Raw genomic sequence first — 24,631 nt, 5'->3', positions numbered from 1 at the left:
CATCCCTAAGAATATTCCAAGCAGTATCTCTTGATAATGTAACATATTGGTTGTTCTCTTTGTTAATGGATGATAAAGCCTGAGAGATAGCCAAGAGAAGAAACTGTACCCCAAAAAAGTGAAATTTTGAAAATTATACTTTCCTATCAATTTTTGCTTATCTTTCATACTCTTCCTCCTCCACCTTTCTCTGTTTCCCTTTCCTCCCACCCTCTGCCTCTGGTAACAAGTCTGATCTCTTTCTATGAGTTTGGGTTGTTTTTTAGGTTCCACATAGAAGTGAGATCATACATTATTTGTCTCTCTCTGACTTATTTAGCATAACGCCCTCAGGTCCATCTATAATGTTGCAAATGTTAATTTTATTTATTTATTTTTAAAGAAAACTAGTCTGTCAGGCCAGCACCTCTTTTTGTTTGTTTGTTTAAATCTGTTTTATCTCCAGTGATTTGAAATGCCATTCCTATCATATATTTTATACTTGAGTTTATTTCTGGACTGTTAATTTAGTTCCATAGCTTCTCTTTATGCTCCCAACTACCATGTGAATAAATATCTTTTTTTATAATTGCTACTTTATATTTTAATATATATATTTGTGACCCTTTATTTTTAAAATAAAAAATTCTAGTTGCTGTTTTTACTGTTCTGTGAAACTTTAAATCATATGTGAATTAAAATTTATTTTTTCTTCAACAGAATCTCTAAAACCAATTTTTTGATGTCTGCTCGTGAACTCCTCTTTGGTCAATGCTTTATGCTTTGGGAGTATCCTGTGGTTGAATATAAACTCTATATAACTCCATGATTTCTCCTGAGTTTGAAGAATTTTTTTTTCTTTTCTAGCCTTTAATCTAGACAACGAACAACCAGATTATGATATGGATTCAGAAGATGAGACCTTATTAAATAGACTTAACAGAAAGATGGAAATTAAGCCTTTGCAATTTGAAATTATGATTGACAGACTTGAAAAAGCCAGTTCTAATCAGGTACTGTACCTTGTAAAAATGTCTCTTGTATTAACAGTTAATCTAATTAGCAGCTTTGTTTTGCATTTTCTTTGGACCTGAGTATATTATGTTTTACTGTCTCTTGAATTTCTTTTCCTGAGATCCTAGAATTTCTATTTACAATATTCCTTGACAGTTCAATATTCCTTAAGGAATACTTAAGCGTACTTTCTTTGAATAGGAGCATGAAGAGTACGATTCCGACTTTTTTCTTATTTGGATATAAAACTAATACTAGTTACATTCTTATAATATCTTCTTGATCCTTTTCATGGAGCTGTCTTTCTGGTGCCTCAGTAACTTAACTGCTTGGCTGGGTGTCTTAGGTAGACACCTCATACCAATTCAGTTACTCAGATTTATATTAAGGTATTCTTATTATTTAAAATGTACTTTAGTTTTACTTATTTATATATTATTTAAAATTTTAAGTGAAGGAAAAATTATTCACAAAGTAAAAAAGAATTTTCTTTAATGGGACATTCTATGTATGGTATAGAGAATTTAAAATGGTATGTTCCTTCTGGGAAACAGGCAGCATATGTCAGGAACCTTAAAATGTTTATACCTTTTGATTTCGTGGTCCTACCTCTAGGAATCATTCCCAAGAAAAATAATTAGTGAAGGTGTCAAAGATTTCTGAACAGGGTTGTTAAGAATAACTTATAAGTTGTCTGTAGGATGGAATATCATACAACCATTAAAAATTGTTATTTTGAAGAGTATCTAGTGGCACAGGAAGTTGATCATTATATAATGTGAGATTTCAAAAACAGGACACAGAATTATTGAAGGTTTGTTTAAAGCATTTCTACATGTGCATAGAAGAACAAGAATGTACAACAAAATGCCAACAATGGTTATATTTAGGTGCTGGAATTATGGGTGATTTTTATGTTCTTATTCTATTTTTCTGTATTTTCCAAAATTTACTATAATGGGCATGTGATGATATTACAATTACATTTTAAAACTATTTTAAAAAATAATTGTTGGTGTACCTCTGTGGTATATTAATATGCTAATTTTTATTAATATAGTAAGAAGTTACCACTATAAATAAATAAGCTTTTTACACTAGACTGTTAAAAGTTTTCACTTGTTTACCTATACAAATTCATTATTTTCCCCCCAACTTCCAAGTAAGTCCTTTAAATCCCTGAGGCATTACCAACTCTTCAGAACATTTCCCAAACTTTTCCATTGTAAAGTAACTTTCTTGCATTTTTAGCCTTTCTACCAGTCTCCCCTGACCCCATTTTTTTAAATTAAAATAAGTTTTCTGTTGAAGTATGGTTGATTTACAATGTTGTGTTAATTTCTGCTGTACAGCAAAGTGATTCAGTTATACACCAAGCTGAGCTACTTGTGCCATACAACAGGTTCCCACCAGCTATCTGTTTTACACATGATAGTGTATTTATGTCAAACCTAATCTCCCAATTCATCCCACCCTCCCCTTCCTCCACTGTGCCCACTCGTCCGTTCTCTGTGTTTGCGTTTCTATTCCTGCCCTGCAAATAGGTTCATCTGTACCATTTTTCTAGATTCCACATATATGCGTTAATAGACGATACTTGTTTTTCTCTTTCTGACTTAGTTAACTTTGTATGACAGATGCTAGGTTTATCCACATCTCTACAAATGACCCAATTTCATTTCTTTTTATGGCTGAGTAATATTCCATTATATATATGTATCACATCTTCTTTATCCATTCATCTGTTAATGGACCTTTAGGTTGTTTCCATGTCCTGGCTATTGTAAATAGTGCTGCAATGAACACTGGGGTACATGAGTCTCTTTGAATTATGGTTTTCTCATGGTATACCCAGGAGTGGGATTCCTGGGTCCATATGGTAGTTCTATTTTTAGTTTTTTAAGGAACCTCCATAGTGTTTTCCACAGTGGCTGTATCAATTTACATTCCCACCAGCAGTGCAAGAGGGTTTCCTTTTCTCTGCACCCACTCCAGCATTTATTGTTTGTAAATTTTTTGATTATGGCCATTCTGACCCGTGTGAGGTGATAACCTCATTGTAGTTTTGATTTGCATTTCTCTAATAATTAGTGATGTTAAGCATCTTTTCATGTGCCTCTTGGCCATGTATATGTCTTCTTCTTTTCTATGTATAGTGTCATGTCATCTGCAAATGTCTATTTAGGTCTTCCGCCCATTTTTGATTTGGTGGTTTGTTTTTTTGATATTGAGCTGCATGAGCTGTTTGTATATTTTGGAGATTAATCCGTTGTCCGTTGCTTCATTTGCAAATACTTTCTCCCATTCCATGATTGTCTTTTCATCTTATTTATGGTTTCCATTGCTGTGCAAAAACTTTTAAGTTTAATTAGGTCCCATTTGCTTATTTTTGTTTTTATTTTCATTACTCTAGGAGGTGGTCATAAAAGATCTTGCTGTGATTTATGTGAAAGAGAGTTTTTCCTATGTTTTCCTCTAAGAGTTTTATAGTGTCTGGTCTTACATTTAGGTCTTTAATCCATTTGGAGTTTATTTTTGTGTATGGTGTTAGGTAGTGTTCTAATTTCATTCTTTTTCATGTAGTTGTCCTGTTTTCCCAGCACCATTTATTGAAGAGGCTGTCTTTTCTCCATTGTATATTCTTGCCTCCTTTGTCATAGATTAGGTGACCATAGGTGTGTGGGTTTATCTCTCAACTTTCTATCCTGTTCCATTGATCTATATTTCTGTTTTTGTGCCAGTACCATACTGTCTTGATTACTGTAGCTTTGTAGTATAGTCTGAAGTCAGGGAGCCTGATTCCTCCAGCTCCGTTTTTCTTTCACAAGATTGCTTTAGCTATTCGGGGTCTTTTGTGTTTCCATACAAATTGTAAAATTTTTTGTTCTAGTTCTGTGAAAAATATCATTGGTAATTTGATAGGGATTGCATTGAACCTGTAGATTGCTTTGGGTAGGATAGTCATTTTTACAATACTGATTCTTCCAATCCAGGAGCATGTTATATTTCTCCACCTGTTTGCATTGTCTTTGATTTCTTTCATCAGTGTCTTATAGTTTTCTGCATACAGGTCTTTTGCCTCCTTACATAGGTTTATTCCTAGGTATTTTATTCTTTTTGTTGCAGTGGTAAATGGGATTGTTTCCTTAATTTCTCTTTCTGGTCTTTCATTGTTAGTGTATAGGAATGCCAGAGATTTCTGTGCCTTAATTTTGTATCCTGCCTGCAACCTTCCCAAATTCACCGATTAGTTCTAGTAGTTTTCTGGTGACATCTTTAGGATTTTCTATGTATAGTATCATGTCATCAGCAAACAGTGACAGTTTTACTTCATATTTTATAATTTGTATTTCTTTTTCTTCTCTGATTGCCGTGGCTAGGGCTTCCTAAACTATTGAATAATAGTAGCGAGAGTGGACACCTTGTCTTGTTCCTGAGCTTAGAGAAAATGCTTTCAGTTTTTCAACATTGAGAATGATGTTTGCTGTTGGTTTGTTGTATATGGCCTTTATTATGTTGAGGTAGGTTCCCTCTGTGTCCACTTTCTAGAGAGTTTTTATCATAAGTGGGTGTTGAATTTTGTCAAAAGCTTCTTCTGCATCTATTGAGATGATCATATGGTTTTTATTCTTTAATTTGTTAATATGGTGTATTGCATTGTTTGATTTGCATATATTGAATCCTTGCATCTCTGGGATAAATCCCACTTTATCACGGTGTATGCTCTTTTTAATGTGCTGTTGGATTCTGTTTGCTAGTACTTTGTTGAGGGTTTTTGCGTCTGTGTTCATCAGTGATAGATATATTGGTCTGTAATTTTCTTTTTTTGTGATGTCTTTGTCTGGTTTTGGTATCAGGGTGATGGTGGCCTTGCAGTTTTTTTGGAAGAGTTTGAGAAGAATAGGTGTTAACTCTTCTCTAACTGTTTGATAGAATTCACCTGTGAAGCCATCTTGTCCTGGATTTTTGTTTGCTGGAAGATGTTTAATTACAGTTTCAATTTCCTTACTTAAGATTGGTCTGTTCATATTTTCTGTTTCTTCCTGGTTCACTCTTGGAAGGTTATACCTTTCTAAGAATTTGTCCATTTCTTCCAGGTTGTCCATTTTATTGGCATAGAGTTGCTTGTAGTAGTCTCTTAGCATGCTTTGTATTTCTGTGGTGTCTGTTGTAATTTCTCCTTTTTCATTTCTAATTTTATTGATTTGAGTTCCTCTCCCTTTTTTTCTTGATGAGTCTGGCTAAAGGTTTATCAATTTTGTTTATCTTCTCAAAATCAAATTTTAATTTTATTGATCTTTACTATTGTTTTCATTTCTATTTCATTTATTTCTGCTCTGATCTTTATGATTTCTTTCCTTCTACTAACTTTGGTTTTTCTTTGTTCTTCTTTTTCTAGTTGCTTTAGGTGTAAGGTTAGATTGTTTATTTGATACTTTCTTGTTTCTTGAGGTGAGATTGAATTGCTATAAACTTCCCTCTTAGAACTGCTTTTGTTGCATCCCATAGGTTTTGGGCCATCGTGTTTTCATTGTCATTCGTTTCTAGAAATATTTTCATTTCTTTGATTTCTTCAGTGATCTCTTGGTTATTTAGCGGTGCACTGTTTAGCATCCATGTGTTTATGTTTTTTTTACAGTTTTTTTCCTGTAATTGATTTCTAATCTCATAACGTTGTGGTTGGAAAAGATGCTTGATACGATTTCAATTTTCTTAAATTTACTGAGGCTTGATTTGTGACCCAGGATGTTATCTGTCCTGGAGAATGTTCCATGCACACTTGAGAAGAAAGTGTAATCTGCTGTTTTTGGATGGAATGTCCTATAAATATCATTTAAATCTATCTAGTCTATTATGTCATTTAAAGCTTGTGTTTCCTTATTAATTTTCTGTTTGGATGATCTGTCCGTTGGTCTAAGTGAGGTGTTAAAGTCCCCCACTATTATTGTGTTATTGTCGATTTCCTCTTTTATAGCTGTTAGCAGTTGCCTTATGTATTGAGGTACTCCTATGTTGGGTGCATAAATATTTATAATTGTTATATCTTCTTGGATTGATCCATTGATCATTATGTAGTGTCCTTCCTTGTCTGTTGTAACATTCTTTATTTTAAAGTCTATTTTATCTGATATGAGTATTGCTACTTCAGCTTTCTTGTGATTTCCATTTGCATGGAATATCTTTTTCCATCCCCTCACTTTCAGTCTGTATGTGTTCCTACATCTGAAGTGGGTCTCTTCTAGACAGCATGTATGCAGGTCTTGTTTCTGTATCCATTCACCCAGTCTGTGTCTTTTGGTTGCCACATTTAATCCATTTACATTCACGGTGATTATCAATATGTATGTTCCTATTACCATTTTCTTAATTGATTTGGGTTTACTTTTGTGGGTCTTTTTCTTGTGTTTCCCACCTAGAGAAATTCCTTTAGCATTTGCTGTAAAGCTGGTTTGGGGTGCTGAATTCTCTTAGCTTTTGCTTGTCTGTATAGCTTTTAATTTCTCCATCAAATCTGAATGAGATCCTTGCTGGGTAGAGCAATCTTGGATGTACGTTTTTCCCTTTCATCACTTTAAATATATCCTGCCACTCCTTTGTGGCCTGCAGAGTTTCTGCTGAAAAATCAGTTGATAACCTTAGAGGGATTCCTTTGTATGTTATTTGTTGTTTTCCCTTGCCACTTTTAATTTTTTTTTCTTTGAATTTAATTTTTGTTAGTTTGATTAATATGTGTCTCGCTGTGTTCTGCTAGGATTTATCCTGTATGGGACACTCTGTGCTTCCTGGACATGGGTGGCTCTTTCTTTTCCCATGTTAGGGCAGTTTTTTACTATAATCTCTTCAGATATTTTCTCAGACCCTTTCTCTTTCTCTTCTTCTTCTGAGACCCCTATACTTTGAACGTTGGTGCATTTAATGTTGTCCCAGAGGTCTCTGAAGCTGTCCTCAATTCTCTTTTCATTCTTTTTTCTTTATTCTGCTCTTCCTCAGTTATTTCTACCATACTTCCAGCTCACTTATTTGCTCTTCTGTCTCAGTTATTCTAATATTGATTCCTTCTAGTGTATTTTTCATTTCAGTTATTGTGTTGTTCATCCCCTTTTGTTTGTTGTTTATAGTTCTTCTAGGTCTTTGTTAAAGATTTCTTGTATTTTCTGAATCCATGCCTCCATTCTATTTCCGAGATTTTGGATCATCTTTGCTATCATTACTCTGAATTCTTTTTCAGGTAGGTTTCCTATTTCCTCTTCATTTATTTGGTCTTGTAGGTTTTTACCTTGCTCCTTCGTCCGTAGCATATTTTTTTGTCATCTCATTGTTTTGGATGGGACCCGTCCCCCATTTAGATGGAAAGTAATATCTAGTGTACTGTCCAAAAAAGTACATTAATACTGAAGTTTGTAAAATTCAACTTAATTTGTTTTTTGAGGGATTGTCTTTTTTTATTGGAAATTTGTTTAATTATCAAATTGATACTCATTATAATTAGTGCTCACAGTTTTCCTAGGATTTTGATCACTGGCATCAGATATAATTTCAGTTTTTCTTCTTTATGTGTAAATTTTCCTAGCAAACCTAGGCTTGATCAGACTTTTGGCATTTCTTCTGTTTTCCATGATTGCTCCAAAATTCTCATGGTGGTTGAAATTATATCATCAGAAGCCTTCTTCTGTGTGTTCTGTAATTTGCTTTTTTTCATTCAGTTAGTAATATTTATTTAGTGCTCAGGTGAGCAAGACAAGTGACAGAAGTTCTGCCCTTGTGAAGCTTATCATCTAAGTGGGTACAAGATAAACAAAAAGCATGTAAACAGTAAATTAACTATGCACTATAATCAGCACCATCCTATTTTAGTTCTCTTTGCTCAGTGGCAAGCTTCCAGACTCTAAAACAACTGGCTAGGTTCTCAGAGCTTGATAGCATCTGCTTTCTGCAGAGGAGATTAAGGTGAAGGCTTTGTTATAGGAACAAGAAAATTGTCTTATTAATAGAACCAAGGATTAAAGATAGCAAAAGCCTCCCCTCATTCCAAGTGTCTGATCTGGGGGATTCATGGAGTTCTTTATTTTCTCTTTTTGGGGGCTAGGATAGTACCAGATCCCAGGGCAAGGAATCAAGTGTGTGGTTAAACCAATATTTATTAAGTTGGTAGAGAAAGACATAAAAGATGGACTGGGGCAGAAGCTTCTGCTGGCATTATTCTGTGGAGACTATTGCAATGAAGTCATTATTGAAAACTCTTGTTGCCAAAGTCTGTGATTATTTTCAGTTCCCATCCTTTGTCTTATTTGAGATCTCCTTATTTCTTCAAATTGTCCTCACCTTTGTTCTTTTGAATACAATTCATTCCCTTTTGGTTTTCTTATGATTTTTTTATGACCATTCCTTCTAATTTTCTTTTACTGACTCCGTTTCATTCAACTCCTGCAAACATCAGGGTTTCTTGAAATTCTGTTCTTGGTATTCTTGTCCTGATTATTTTGAGGGGTAATATCACCTCATCGAGCATTTTTGTGGTTATAGTAATACCTATGCCTTTAGCCTTGACCACTTTCTCAAGCCGCAGGATTTTCTTTTTTCTCTTTTTGCGCTGACTGTTGGCATCTCCATCTAGATGGTCCACAGACCTCTCAAGTTTAACCTTTTCAAAACTTAACTTACTCTCTTAACTCCAGATGATCCTATACTGTATTCATTCTCTCTCCAGTGACTCCCAAAACTCAGGATCTTGTGGGTTTTTGAAATCCTTTTCCTTTAGTCCCTAAATTTTCAATAAACTACTACCCTACATCTCTCCTTTTTTATTAAGTCACAGTTAAATTTTCAAAAGATAAACCATATTGTTTACCTTTTAGTCCATTTTAGTTTACTGATACTGCACTGTTTAAGGTCACTGATGGCCTCCTAATTATCATCCAGGAGTCTCTTTTTAGTCTGCGTCCTACTTAATATCCCTGTAGTATCGGATTTATTGACCTCCATCTTTCCTGATTCTTCTTGTTTCTTCATCTCCTCTTCCTTTGCTCCTCTACCTCTTGTTCTTTTCCTTTGGTATCTATCCTCAGAAGTTATTCTTGTACCGTAAGCTGCCAACACAGGCACTCTCAGATGGAGTATTTTGTGACTGTGTCCTCTATCTTACTGCACTAATACTCAGTTGCAAAGTTTTTACGTTCTCTTATTGTTTAATTTGTATTTGTCTAACCTTAATTCCCATACTGTAAGTTTCTTTAAGTATTGGATTTGTCTTAAAGTTTTTTTTGTTATCTTCCCCACAACCTGTAGCACAAATGATGGGCTGATAGTAGTTATTAACTACTTACTGCTTATTTGGCTATTTTGTATGTAAAAGCATTCATTTTTACATGTAATTTATTCATTTGTGTATTAAATTTGTGCATTTATTGAAATTGCTAGACCATGAGTTTTGTATATAAGCAAACTAAATGATGGAGCTTGTTGCAGTCTAGAAAAAGAAGAATTTTTATCTCCTATCCCTAAGCCCCCAAAATAAGTAAATAAAGTAAGTCAGAGCTGTCTTGGAAATAATAAATTTATCACAGACCCCTTTGCCACTTGAATACTGGTTTCTACTGCTTTCTAGTAGATGAAATGCTAAATGGCAGAACTTTTTCCTTAGGTATAAAAGTAGTAGGATTCTGATTTTTGTGGATTTTTAATCATGTCACATAATTTGTGACTACTGTCTCTGTAAATAGTTCTTGTCCACTCAAATTGATGCTGTCACCATGATAGCAAAGAGGCACTGATACTAGTTGCCCTAGAATAGCTAAAGATAAGTTTTACAGAATGACTAAAACCAAAATTATCCAATAAAATAAAAATTGGCCATGTGACAATATAAAACCAGCAGTTGTTGACTTACAGCTAACATAGGAAAGTAATGTCAGGATGTTTAAACTGTGTATTGAATTCTTATTACCTCAGATATAAAGAGGGTACTTAAGCACCAGGCAGAAGGACATTCCTGAAAGCAGGGGCAAGAAGCACCAGGGAAGAAAATCTGAGGCAGTGTTTTAATCTCCTGACACCTCCTGCAGGAAGATAGGAAGCAGTGTTATTTTGATAATGTTGTTATATAAGAAACTCACCACTGCTCTGCTGGTTGAAGGAAAGAGATTATCTTCCTCCCCACTCAAAGGTTAGATTAAGTTCTTGATTTAATTAGTGAAGGTTATAAAATTTTATCAGAAGCAGAATGACCAAACAGCTGAAGCACGTATAGCATATCACAGCATTGTTTCCCTTTGGTCCCCAGAGCACATGAGAGCTACCAGTTATGCTATGCTCTAAGCATTTGGTGGAATTTTGTTAGATCCAGAAAGCTCTATTTTTATTCTGCCACCGTCCTTGTAGACTTTGGAGGTACACATCACCATTCCAGAGAACTTCAGCTAACAGTGGGAGAGTGTTCACTTAAAGTTGATGTTTGGAAATATTGGTTCTTTTGGTTTGATCTCATGTTTCAGGCTCCGGCTTTCCACTTTAAAGGTCAAGTTACTCGGCATCTTAGATGCAGTTAAGCTGACTCCACTGAGACTTTGAATAAACCAAAGAATGGGCACTTATAATTTTATTGTCATGTGGACTAGAATACTTGAGTTGATACCGTCTGTATTCTCTTCCTGTGGTCAAACCATCTTGGCAGCCAAATTATAATAAGAAACCAACTAATTAGCTTTAGTAAGCACCATCATAGGACTGGAAGTCCAAGTGATTATTACATTTATTCCATGAAGTTATACCAATATGAGAAGTCAGATCATAGCAAAAATTTATTTGCTAAGTCATGCTTTCTTCAAATGAATTCCTACAACCTGCAAATTGATTAGTATGTTGATCTTAAAATTTCAGTGATAAAAATTTTCCCCTCATTTCCAAGTTTTTAGGAGATATCTCAATTTGTTTTGAAAATGAATCTTAATCCCTAGAATGATAAAAGTAAAAAGATTGGGATAGCATCACTTCAGTAAGGGTTCACAGCTCTAAAACTCCATAATCTTTTTCTAAGCTTCACTATAAATGGATATGTGTAACCCCTAATCCATCTTACTAAAGCTGATTAGCCTCTCTGATCTTCACAAGGAGCAAGGAAACAGATGTGACCAAGCAAATTTCTACAAACTTTACTTTGAGATAATGTCAGCATATATTGGCTGCACTGATAAAGGAGAAATAGATCCCTGAGATGCCACTGTCCCAGACATGACAATGTCATTAACAAAATGAGTGTTTAGAACAAGGATTGTTAGAGGAATTGTTTATATATGTAACTGGTACAAGAAATTCAAGATTGCATAGTGTTGAGACTTCTGGAAACATGCTAAGTTTGTCCTTTTCAATTTCAAAGGAGGCACGTGTTTATTTAGTTGCAATACGTTGGAAAATATTCATAGTTTATTTTGGAGGGAGGTAAAAAGAAATCACCTGTAAATTCTAGTTTCTGTTGAAAAACAAAAACACTGAAAGAAGCTAGTAGACTATTGAAAACTAGTAGATCCTCCAATGTGTGGAATCCCAGAATATCAGAATTTTGAAGGACCCTGGATGTCTTCCAGTTCAAGACTTTCCTGAGTCATAAATCTGTTGTAGTCTTACCATTAATCCAGGCTTCTTAAATATTTTAAGTGGTGGAACGCACTACGTCTTAGGGCAAATTTCTAATTTTGGTAAATCTTAATAAAGTCTTCGTTTGAATTGTGTTTTCTGCCATCATATCTGATCATAATTGTTAGACTGATCACATTTTTTCCTGTAGGTATAGTTTAATTTTAATTTTTTTTAAGCATTGTAGTTGATGACATTTTTTATTTTTTATTTAGCTTGTAACACTTCAAGAAGCAAAACTGCTGCTAAACGAAGATGATTACCTTATTAAAGCTGTATATGACTACTGGGTGAGAAAACGTAAAAACTGCAGGGGACCATCCCTCATTCCTCAGATAAAACAAGAGAAAAGAGATGGCTCTACCAACAATGACCCTTATGTTGCCTTTAGGAGGAGAACAGAGAAAATGCAAACTCGAAAGGTAATATGCTCTAGTAGGCCTGCGTCTTACTAGAGCATGGACTTGAGGATATGGGGAGGGGGAAGGGTAAGCTGTGACAAAGTGAGAGAGTGGCATGGACATATATACACTACCAAACGTAAAATAGATAGCTGGAGGGAAGTAGCCGCATAGCACAGGGAGATCAGCTCTGTGCTTTGTGTCCACCTAGAGGGGTGGGATAGGGAGGGTGGGAGGGAGGGAGACGCAAGAAGGAAGAGATATGGGAACATATGTATATGTATAATTGATTCACTTTGTTATAAAGCAGAAACTAACACACCATTGTAAAGCAATTATACTCCAATAAAGATGTTTAAAAAAAAAAGGACGAAAGGTAATATGCAAATTAGATTTAACTGAATGTACCTTGATAGTATTTAAGACCAATATTTTTTTTTTTTGCTGATAGCTTGAGTAATTTTCAGTAATTCGAATATAAAGAGAAGCTAATGACATTGTTGAACTTTATATTAGAAAGCCTGCTATTCAGTAGCTTCTATCCCCTAGTTGTTTGCAATGTTTATTTAATACCTATGGGCTTTATAAATCTATTGGTTATACCATTTTAGGCTTGCAGTTGAAGTGATGTGAGGAAATTCGTGTTAGGAAGAAAACTCTGAAGTTTTGAATTCTTCAGTAAACTGTACATTCTATACATATCCTCTGTTTGGGAAGCTTAAGAGTTCCTTTGAAACCATATTCTAAATCATGCATGTGGAAATGGACTTTACTCCCTCTAACTACTGTGGGATCATGGGAAGTTGGGAAAGGTTCATTTTCAAGCCTGTTCTGCTAACAGTCACAAGTAACACAATGGAACCTTTTTCTCCTTTTCTGAGTTGTCGGTTGTGTCAGATTTCGCATTGACAAACTTGTCCTAATCTGGCTTTCAGAAGCAAGATGAGCCAGAATTTTAAGAGAAATGGGGTCTCAGGCTGTGAAATGTTACGGTATAGAAGAAAGCATTATTTCAGACTGGTAGTCACTGCCTTTCATTTCTCATAATTAACGGTAAACATCAGACATGGTAACACATTCTCTAACATTGCAGAATATTAGGAACATATAAATGTAAAAACCATGAGGAATTATAATTGGAGGCAAAGCATTTTCTGTGGATTCCTGTTTCTCCTGAATGAGAATGCTTTCTCATTCTCTTGAATGCTTGTCCTTGTCAGCTGTTAATATAACAGCTGTGAAGCATAACAGCTGCCAGGGATAGTACATTATAGGGGAAACTTCCCTACTGGTTAACAACCGGAGTTTTTATAACTCTTTCTTGGATTTCCCAATTGTGTATGACATTTCCTAACCCAGACTGAATTTTCAGTTTGGTGTTTTGGTTCTTAGCTAAGGAAATATTAGCTGTTTCTTGAAGATTTAGTGCATTGTTTAGAAAAGACTATAATGAGATGAGTTTGTAAATACAGTAAAGCTTTATAAATATGGACATGAGGAAGGAGAGGTTTATGTGGATTATTGAAAAAATCTGAACTTCCAGTTACTTTTTAAAAGAAATGTAATTGATTCAGATGTATTGCAAAAGATAGACTTAGAGCAATGTCTTTTGAAGGAAAAGTACTGTTGGGCTTCTTTTAGTGAATGGGTATGAAGTACTTAAAATTATCAGTATTTATTGACATATAAACAATATTACAAATGTTTAAATGTGTTTTATTCTTAAATAGGTTAAATCACTATTTTCTAACCAGTGTGTTTTGAGAATTGCTAGAAATAGGTTCCTGTGTTTAGGCATTTCTCCATTGTGTAATAACTAGGCCAGCATTTTCCTGACACTCTGATTCCTACCCTTTCTCTTACCTGTTATTTTCATCTTCCTCTCCAAGGTGGTATATTTTCTTTTCCAATGGTATTTTTATTCCTCTCTGTTTTCAGTTATGGGACCAAAAACTATTCCCCTTCATGTACACTCTTGCTGCTTAGAAATGTCTGTGAGTTTTAAAATGAGAAAGTTAGGAAAGCAATCGAGAGTGGACACCCTAGGTGTTCAGGAGGTGGTCAGGCATTGAGATATGCAAAAATGAATACCAGCTAACAGAGGTCCTCTGCTTCCTTTTCTATTCCCACAAACGTAAAAACATTTATATAGCTGATGCAAAAGCTAGAGTAAAGGACTTCTGAAATATTTGCTTGGAAGTCTATAATTTAATTTTAATCATTAAACTAATGTTTAGTTTGGGAGTGCTTAAGTGCTTTAGGACATTCTCAAATGACATGGTGTTAAGGTACCAGCATCTCTGAGTGCACTGACTGGGAAGTCTTGAATCAGCATATACGTTCATATGTTTAACCCCATAGGTAAAACTGTTAGCGTTTGTGCCTTCTCTCCTCCCTCTGTGTGGCAAGATAGTTAGGAGAGGAAACTTCCAGGGTAGTGGTTCTCAGTCTGGCTGCACATAACAATCACTCGTGAGTTAGCCTTGGTTTAAAAAGATCTATAGTTAACTCTAAATTACAGCAGTTTGAAAACCACTTCCCTATAGATTTGGCAGTTGGTCAGAACTATAATATGTAACTGGAACAAGAAGACAGGAATTTGCTCCAAGCAGAGACAGTTGTGAAGAAGGGTAAAGGGAATTGAGTAGATTTGAATATAGGGAGTAGGGCCATCTTAAAAGCACAGAAAAGATGTCAGTATGAACTTACAGTTTTTAATATTGATATAGCTAGAAATAGATATAGATCTATGCATGGGTATGTACATAAATATATTACAGGCTTATTTCCTAGCTCTGTTTGCAAGAGGGTATATAGAAGCAATTACACTAGCATGTAAATCTTGATTTTAAATACTATTTTCCATTAAAGGGAACCAGGACTCCTTAGAAAAATGATTTTAGGTCTGGTGCTAGGAAAGCATAAAGATAAGCTTGGAACATTCTGCTTTGCCAGAATATAAGAATGTGATTGAAGAATGTTGGAGCCATGTTAGAAGGCCTCAGGAGCCAGCTTAAAGGGTGACCCTGCTGATCAGATGTGTGCAAGTTTGTATGCCAAAATAAGGAGAGTAATGGATTATAACCCATAAAGTAACCCATGAGTCTATACTGATATAAATGGATGGATGGATAGATGGATAAGTAGGTGATTAATTGATTGATTGATTGATAGATAGATGAAAGAGAACACTTTTCCTTACCATAGATTTCCAACTTATAAATGTCAGTGGGATGATGGAGTTCAAAAATCACCATTTGGCAACCACCATAGTAGCAATTGTTTCTGGCAAAAGTTAGAATTAATGGAAGCTAAACTGATGGGGGAAATTTGATGAGAAACAAGATGCTTATGTAAGTCCCACAGCATACTTTTTAATTAAAAAAGGAAAAATACTAATTTGACTAGAGAAATCTGGCAAACACCATCTTAATCAAGTGATCAATGGGGCAGTAATGGGACAAATAGGTATCATTTTAACTCCTGATATGCTGAGTGAGAGACACAGTATCTCTTCTGTGATGGTCCTACCAAAAGTTTGCAACATGAATTTAATTGTGGAAAAACATCAAAGAAACCCAAATTTAGGAACATTCTACAAAAATAAATGGCTTCTGCTCTTTGAAACTATCAAGGTTATGATCACCATAGAAAGACAGAGGAACTATTCCAAATTATAGGAGAGTAAAGAGACATGACAGCTAAACGCAATTTTAATCCTGAATCGGGTCCTAGACCAGGAAAAAGAATTTATTACTATTAATGAATTTTAATAATAAAGTTATTATTGTCCTATTAATGTCCTTTATAGCAACATTATATAAATGTATAAAACATGTATATAACTATTTCTTGCTGTGAAGGACATTAATGGGACAATTGGCAAAATATGAATAAAGTCAGTAAGTTAAGTAATAGTTTTTATATCAATGTTAATTTTCTGATTTCGATAATGGTACTGTGATTGTATAAGAGATTATCATTGTTTTTAGAAAATATATATTAAAGTGTTTAGGGGATAAAGGAGCATTGTATCTTCAACTTTTCTCGAAAAATATTTAAAACACCATTGCTACTAGTTTATATATGTGTGTATGTGTTTATATATATACATGTATATGTGTCTTAGTTCATTTGAGCTGTTGTAACAAGAATACATTAGACTGGGTGGCTTAAACAGCAAACATTTATTTCTCAGTTCTGGAGGTTGGGAAATCCAAGTTCCAGGTACCATCAGATTTGGTGACTATTGAGGGACCACTTGCTGTTTCATAGATAGTCCTCTTGCTGTGTCCTCACATGGCAGATGGGGCAAGAGATCTCTCTGGGGTCTCTTAGGGTACTAATCCATTCTACAGGACTCCCAAAGGCCTTACCTCCAAATAAAAATCACATTGGAGAGTTAGGATTTCAACATATGAGTTATCAGGAGATGCAAACATTCGGTCCATAACAATGTGTATGTACATACATACATAGATACATACATAGAGAGAGATACATAAAGCAAGTGTAAAATATTAACCTTTGGAGAATCTGAATGAAGATATATGGGAATTCTTTATACTTTTTTTGTAACTTTTTTGTAATCTGAAATTATTTCACAATAAAAGGTTACAAAGTAGAGCAGAGAGGGCAGGACTGGGGTAAAGAAAAATTAGGAACACTAGTTATTTGGGCCTAAAGAGAGCGGGAAATGAATGAGTAAGAAAGGAGAGAAGCATACAGTCCAAGAGGAACCCTTAGTGAAAAGGAGGACAATCTTAAAAGGTTCTGGTGCACTTTTGGTTCAGCTGCTATTATTATTCATCTTTTGAATCTGTATATCTCTCATTCTTATTAGACTTTAAGCCTTTTGAGCATAGGGGACATGTGCAATACTTTGTACAGAGTGAGCACTTTTAATATTTGCTCTTGGTAATGTTAGTTTTTTTTCATTCGGAAGGTATTATTGCTGTCTGGTTACAAAAAAATATTTGCTTAATACCATGCTTTAGATTTTTGCCTTTTCTCACATAGTACTGCTGAAGGGGGAAAAAGATTGATTTCCTTTGGATAAGATAAAAGAATGATTTATTAACATAGTATTTTTTAATATTCAGTATGCACTACCTTAATGGGACTTCGTTTAGGTAATGTTTTATAGGTGATGATTAATTTTCAAATACAAGTAGCTATACACAAAAGGAAAAAAGGAAAACTTTGAATCTTTCTCAAGTTTTATTTTCTCTTTTATAATCCTCCAGTATGAAACCTGGCTTTCTTTGGGTTCTTTCTAATGTCATATTGCTTTATTAAGTCAGGTATGGAAAGCTTGCTTAAATGCAGTCTGTCTAGACATATAGAATGAGGGGTGGTAGTGGTCTATTTTAAAACAAATCGTTCCATGCCTAATATAAAGTAAGTATTCTGTGGATATTTGATTGAACAAAATATTTTTATTAACAGTTACTTTTATATGCAAATGATGCTGCTAATTACAATTGAGCCTTCTCTAGTTATGATAGGACTTTTCACCTGTGAGTTAGTTCAAGTTACTTCTTACAGTTCAAAGTAAGAACTTCTAATGAAATTCAGACTTTTCACTGGATGTCTTTTTACTCTGTAATTAGGTGTTACTACACTGAAGCATGATCATGCGATTCCTTGAGATCCTTTATATCCCATAATCAGTTTTATATCTGAGTTTCTGAAGTGAAGCTTTGCTTATCATTATGATTGTTTACACTGTAGTGTATTGAACTGTCCAACCTCCAAATAAGCCTCTCATTTTAGCTATTTTTAGGTAACCTTGATTTGACAACTCTTTCCCTCTGTCATTGCAAAATACCTTGTAACAATATGAAAAGACTGCATTTTTCTGATATAGTAGGTTTTGTTTCAGACAGACTTTAAAAATTTTGTTTACATTGGAATTATCCCTTCTATGTCATTCCATCTTTACAACAGCTGGCAACTTTTTTTTTTTAATATTTATTGAGATATTTGCTTATACTTTTATTTTCGGAGTTAAATAGGTTCTCTTAATGTAGTTGCTTTTTAGATGATTTTTTAACATTTTGCTTTTATAGAATGAATTTGGGTCTGATAAGATTTCGTTGAATGAAGCTGGAAATGTGGACAATTGGATTTATTCTTCTAAACTTGTTATTTTCAATAGAATCGTAAGAATGATGAAGCCTCTTATGAAAAGATGTTGAAGCTGAGACGAGAGTTTAGTAGAGCCATAACAATTTTGGAAATGATTAAGAGAAGAGAGAAAACAAAACGAGAATTATTGCACTTAACCTTAGAAGTTGTGGAAAAAAGGTAACATTGCTACTATTACAAACCAGTAACAGCTTTAGTCAAATGATAGGCAAAATGTAACCAAATTTAAGCTTTATAACAACTGAAATTGATTATATAACAAAATCTACATTTTTTGAAAATTGTGATTACTACCTTTTTGTTTTAAAAATCAGATTAAGTTACCAGTTCGGGTTGCAAATTTGGGGGATATTTTTGTGTGTAGTGTAGATCCTCTGTTATATGTAATTTTTTGTTGTCGCAGAATCATTGAGTTGTATTTAGAAAAGAACTTGGAGATCATTTTATCCAATTCTCTGAATTAAAGTTTCTATTAAACAAAATTTGAGAGAGATAAATGTTTATTTGATTTTATTTTCTGATTAGTTAGGAAATACTTGTTTCATTGCATTTTGAAAATGTATCCTCTGATGTAATCATCCTTTTCCTACATAATTAAGTAGACTGTGCTAAACCTAACAAAATTTTATGTGTTTGCTGAGGTAAGCATTCTAAACATCACTTCCTAGTGCTTGAAAATATAAAACATATGAGGATTCCGTCTTCTGTGTCCCTTAGAGATTAGGTGGGTGGGGGTGGGGGATGGTTTTGTTTTTACTAAATCCCAAATATGGGCTTCTTTATTCCCGTAAGTTTTCTCTCTTAAGAATAATCTGATTGGGCTTCCCTGGTGGCGCAGTGGTTGAGAGTCCACCTGCCGATGCAGGGGACGCGGGTTCGTGCCCTGGTCCGGGAAGATCCCACATGCTGCGGAGCAGCTGGGCCCGTGAGCCATGGCCGCTGAGCCTGCGCGTCCGGAGCCTGTGCTGCGCGACGGGAGAGGCCACAACAGTGAGAGGCCCGCGTACCGCAAAAAAAAAAAAAAAAGAATAATCTGATTAATTGTTGGCTCTGTTTGATTAGTGGTGTTCCAAGTAAATGAAGTATCATTGGTTTTTTATTTCTTTTTTATTTTTAAACTGTAACATTTTCTTATATATTATTTCCTTTTCAAGATATCATTTGGGAGACTATGGTGGTGAAATCCTTAATGAAGTGAAGATCAATAGATCAGAAAAAGAGTTATATGCCACTCCAGCAACTCATCATAATGGAAATCATCACAAAGTCCAAGAATGTAAAACTAAGGTGAATATCTTCTAGGGAGAAGCATGTATGGTAGTATTGATCAGACAGTTGTTTTCTGAAGTTGTCTTATAATAGTTTGGTTAAGGAAGAAAGTTATTAACATGCTTGAGTTCCTACTTTTTGCCAAGCACTTTGCTAGGATTTTTTATACACACGTTGATTCATTAATCCTTATAACTTCCCTTTGAGATAGATTTTTATCTCTATGTGACTTCCAGATCATAAAGTTGTTAAGTGGCAGATTCAAAATTTGAGTCTAGGTCTAACATCAAAGACAGTGTGCTTTCAACTATGCTGTCTGCTTCTTTATAGAATGTGGGTAATTAAAGCTTAGTTATTATCACGAGCCTTAGCAAATCCTGCATCATAGTGGCAGGCATCAAAATCTAAAATTAAAGCTTTCCTCATTGAGACTATTGGAAGTTATTCTTTTTGTCATCACTATTGCCATAACCAGCATTTATCAGTTGCTATCTATCTTGACTTGAAAAAGTCCTATAACTTCTGGATCACAGTTTCTTCCTAATAAAGAGCACTAGTAATTACTTTAGTTTCTTAGACTGAAGAATTATATTTATTCATTATTCACTGTTCCAAGTGAATATTAAAGTATCCAGTTGAGAAATACAAAAATTAATAAGACCTTTAAGGAGCTTAGATTTTAAAAAGAAACAGGTTATTGGCTGAGCATTTAGACAGTAGAGCTGTACTGTGTAGCAAGATTTTAAAAGTGACTTAGGGTGTTTGTGGAAAATTCGTCTTTTAAAAATGTGCACAACCCTCAGTTTTCATGGGCTCGTTCCCAAAGTTCAAGGAAGGATGTGGAGCAGGAAGACGCCTCCATTATTCAACTCATGTCAATTCAAACAGCAGAGTTCTTTCTTATTAATCACAGGCATCTAGCCCACTACCCTTCAAATCACACTTGCTTCGCCATAAACAATACAATAAATGTCATTTTGTACATTATTTTTAAAAATCCTTTTTATATAAATCAATGCTTTTCCAAGACATATTATTGGTAGGCATAGAATATGAAAATCTCAACCCCAAATTACTGACAGAATCAGCCTTTGTTATATATTGATTCTTATTTTAGATCATCTTTAAGATTAAACACCCACCCTATTTAAATATTAATTTTAGAAGTATGGTTGCATCCATTGTTGCTCTACCCTATTTCACATAGTTAACTATTATTTCCTTTGTCACACATCCCACCTTAAAATATAGGTAGTTTCTGAGAAGTTGGGGGTTTCTTTTTGATGTCATAGCTACATCCATTGTATGAAACCATTTGTATCTCAGTAACTTGGCATTTAAGCAACATTTTCATCATGTGTAACATTTTTGACCCTAAAGTAGTTTTTACAAAAATCTGAGCTACATGGGGAAAGGTATAACTTCCTCAGTATTTTTACACTTTCATAGTGCTTGTACTTTGATGCTTAGAACAGTCATTTTCAAGCTTTTTAAAGTAGTAGATCTCTATTTATTAAAAGAATGCCAAGGGCTTCCCTGGTGGCTCAGTGGTTGAGAGTCTGCCTGCTGATGCAGGGGACACTGGTTCGTGCCCTGGTCCGGGAAGATCCCACATGCCGCGGAGCGGCTGGGCCCGTGAGCCATGGCCGCTGAGCCTGCGCATCTGGAACCTGTGCTCTGCAACGGGAGAGGCCACGGCAGTGAGAGGCCTGCATACTGAAAAAAAAAAAAAAAAAAAAGAATGGCAATATGTTAAAACAGAAACAGAGCTGCTCTGTTGAGGAGAGGTGGGTGCTAGAACCCACCCCATCAGTCAGTCTCTTTGCCAGATGGTCTCTCACATACCACCACTCAACTCTGGAGTACCTGAGAACAGTTTGATTATTGTTCAGTTGAGGCAGTAATTAATTATTCATTTGAAAAAGTGAAGTTTTTTTCCTAATTAATAAGCTTATCTGTCTCAAAAAAGTTACCCCACATGTAGACATTTTTAAAAATTGAAAATGAGCATAGAAATGAATTTATGAATTTATAATCTAATTCAAGTCATTTTAAAAATAAAAATAGTTGTTGGGGCTTCCCCGGTGGCGCAGTGGTTAGGAATCCACCTGCCAATGCAGGGGACACGGGTTCAAGCCCTGGTCCGGGAAGATCCCACATGCCACGGAGCAACTAAGCCCATGCGCCACAACAACTGAGCCTGTGCTCTGGAGCCCGTGAGCCACAACTGCTGAGCCCACCTGCCACAACTGCTGAAGCTCACGTGCCTAGAGCCCGTGCTCCACAACGAGAAGCCACCACAATGAGAAACCCACACACCGCAACGAAGAGTAGCCCCCGCTCACCGCAACTAGAGAAAGACCGCGTGCAGCAACGAAGACCCAACGCAGCCAAAAATAAATTTAAAAATAAAATAAATAAATTTATAAAAAAAAAAAAAAAGTTGTTAATTTTCATCATTAATTAGTAGATTTAAATAAAATTAAAATATAATTTAAATAGTTTTTAAATGCTGGATTGCATAATAGAACAATTTTTAAAAATCATTAGCATCTTAGTTTAAGTATTGATAACAATGTAAAAAGTAAATTTAAGTGTCATCATTATTTTTCACTGTAATTTGTGAAAGCAAAACATTTTTCAGTTTATGGTCACATAATAATTTTTGCATATTAAAACCAGAAAGTAAAATCACCTCTGGGGTAAAAATGTATGTTTTTTAAAGAGCAGTATAGTTTTTCATGCTTTCTAAAATGATTTTCATTTCTTCCTTTTGGGGGAAAAATCGTCATGTAAACAGCACCCGCATCATTTGTCTTTGAAAGAAGAGGCTTCTGATGTGGTTCGTCAAAAGAAGAAGTACCCAAAGAAGCCTAAAGCAGAGGCTTTGCTAGCGTCTCAGCAGCCCGCTCCTGAGACACTGCCTGTGATCAATAAGAGTGACATTAAGCAGTATGACTTTCACAGCTCAGATGAAGATGAATTTCCACAGGTGCTTGTTTTAAAACTATTTTTAAAGACATTTTCCTCTAGTCTTTTGTATTGCTATATTTTAAAACATAATTGACATCTTAGAGTTTTGATTCTTGCTTTCTTCACCTAATGTTATGACATAAACAGTTTCCACGTTATTTATGTTACTGAAATGGTATTTGCTTCTGTTATTTTCTATCAGTTGAATAAAGTTTATTCTGTTGTGTAGCATTTAGGTGGTTTTCAGCTTTCCCTTTTATAAAAATTAGCATCTCTACCTCTTCCCTCTGTATTTAAAATAGAGTATTAGAAATGGAATTCCTGAACTAAAGATTATAAATATTTTAAGACATTTAATACATCATTGTAAATATTCACCAACAATAATTCCACCAGCATTGTATTTTACAACTTTTAATGTAAATTCTGCTAATTTGTTTGGCAATAACTATTTGATTCTAAAGAAAATTTAGAACTGGTTCAAGTTTTAACTTGTGAAAATAATTATTTGGTTATATTACAACAGTTTTATAGCAAAATGTTTGCAGTTTAAAAATCTTAATTTTTGTTTCATATGTGCTATCTTTAAAACAAGACCTTGGGCTTCCCTGGTGGCGCAGTGGTTGAGAGTCCGCCTGCCAATGCAGGGGACACGGGTTCGTGCCCCGGTCCAGGAAGATCCCACGTGCCGCGGAGCGGCTGGGCCCGTGAGCCATGGCCGCTGAGCCTGCGCGTCCGGAGCCTGTGCTCCGCAGCGGGAGAGGCCTGCGTACCCAAAAAAAAAAAAAAAAAAAAACAAGACCTTATTTTATATATTAAAGGATCAATTTAAAACATATATTGTTTAGCACCTGATCTAGCAATGCCCTCCTTTTTTCTTTTCCGTATGTTGTAGGCAACCTAAAGAGAGTACTATAACAAGCTTTATCATATTTTAACATTTTGACTTACTTGATTTAAAAAACATTTTTTTTTTAACCAACATGACAGATATGTTTGGAAGCAATGACAGATATGTTTGGAATCAAGACAGTTCATAAAACACCTTGTTGTTGTAACTATTTAAAATCTAGAGTTTACATAAAACTTGTCCCCTTTGGCTAGATTATATTAGTTTTATTCTTTTGTAGATGATTTAGTTTTTCTACCCCAGATAATATTTTAGCATTCATACGCGTTGTAACAAATGCACAAAAATGTGTTTAATTTCGTATGCCCTTAAAAAGCACTTAAATGAAATCATTTATTAAAATTGTCAGAGGATCATGTAGTTAGACTCAGGCAGGGCTTTGAATAGTCATGGGACATTAATTAGATGACATTTGAAGGAATGAGAGAACAAGTAGTAGGTCTTTCCCAGGTAGAAGATGTAGGGAAGGGCTCAAGGCAGAGAAAACAGCATATTAGAGGGAACTGCTAGCAGTTTGGCATTGCTGGAGCATAAAACACAAAGGGGAAGAGAGGTGAACGGAATGATGCCTGGAGTAGTAGTCAGATGGCAAATGGCCTCTATCGACATTATATATACTGAGAAGTTCGTAAAGAATTTTAAGTAAGAAATGACATAGTTAGATAAATGCATTTATAAAAGCCAGTAAAGTTTTGCTATACACTCCCAGCCCTTTAAGAATGATGCCAGGGGGATACTATGTCCAGTAGAAACTTTTCCCTTATTGCTAGAATCAGTCCATCCATCCTGATAGACACACTCAGCATACTAGTCATATATTCCTCATCTATTAAGGGGTCTTCATTTCTGTTCTAAATTCATATGTTTATTCATATAGTCCCCATTCCCACATGAAATTGCATTTTGAAACGTTTAGGTTCCTCTGAGTCCCTATACTACATCTTTGACAACATTAATTTTTATAATGGTATCCCCCTGTTGCTAAACTGTAGGTAGGCATGTACCTAAAGTTGGACATTATTCAGTGAGGCAGCTATTTAGAATGTAGCTCTTACAAAATCAGGATTTTATTGCTAAAAAGATAATTAAGATAATATATGCTTCTTCTTTGTCCAATAAACAAGAACAAAGGAATAGGGAGCCTTAAGAAAACAAGCATTTTAACCAGACTTCTCCAACTGACTTGCAGCAGAGCAGAATAAAAACCCAGTCTCTTCTCGATCATGCTTCTGATTCTCCTAACATCAGCTCTCTCTTCCTATGTCTCAGACCAAATCCTGGAATCCCCTCCTGGGGTAGTCAGGAG

General features: G+C 35.0%; 1 protein-coding gene across 1 annotated transcript in view; it reads left to right on the top strand.

Moving 5' to 3' along the window:
* Positions 1-24,631, top strand: part of EPC2 (enhancer of polycomb 2) — a 106,990-nt gene that overhangs the window by 65,637 nt on the left and 16,722 nt on the right. Inside the window, exons 3-7 of the mRNA XM_024756261.1 lie at positions 847-992; positions 11,838-12,044; positions 18,184-18,332; positions 19,328-19,460; positions 22,243-22,434. Of these exons, the coding sequence (XP_024612029.1) occupies positions 847-992; positions 11,838-12,044; positions 18,184-18,332; positions 19,328-19,460; positions 22,243-22,434 (827 nt within the window). The remainder of the gene's footprint in view (positions 1-846; positions 993-11,837; positions 12,045-18,183; positions 18,333-19,327; positions 19,461-22,242; positions 22,435-24,631) is intronic.

This window comes from Neophocaena asiaeorientalis, unplaced genomic scaffold (assembly GCF_003031525.2).
Source record: "Neophocaena asiaeorientalis asiaeorientalis breed wild unplaced genomic scaffold, Neophocaena_asiaeorientalis_V1.1 scaffold447, whole genome shotgun sequence".
Classification (NCBI taxonomy): Eukaryota; Metazoa; Chordata; class Mammalia; order Artiodactyla; family Phocoenidae; genus Neophocaena; species Neophocaena asiaeorientalis.
The sequence above is the reverse complement of the archived record's forward strand: the minus strand, read 5'-3'. Positions and strand labels throughout refer to the sequence as shown.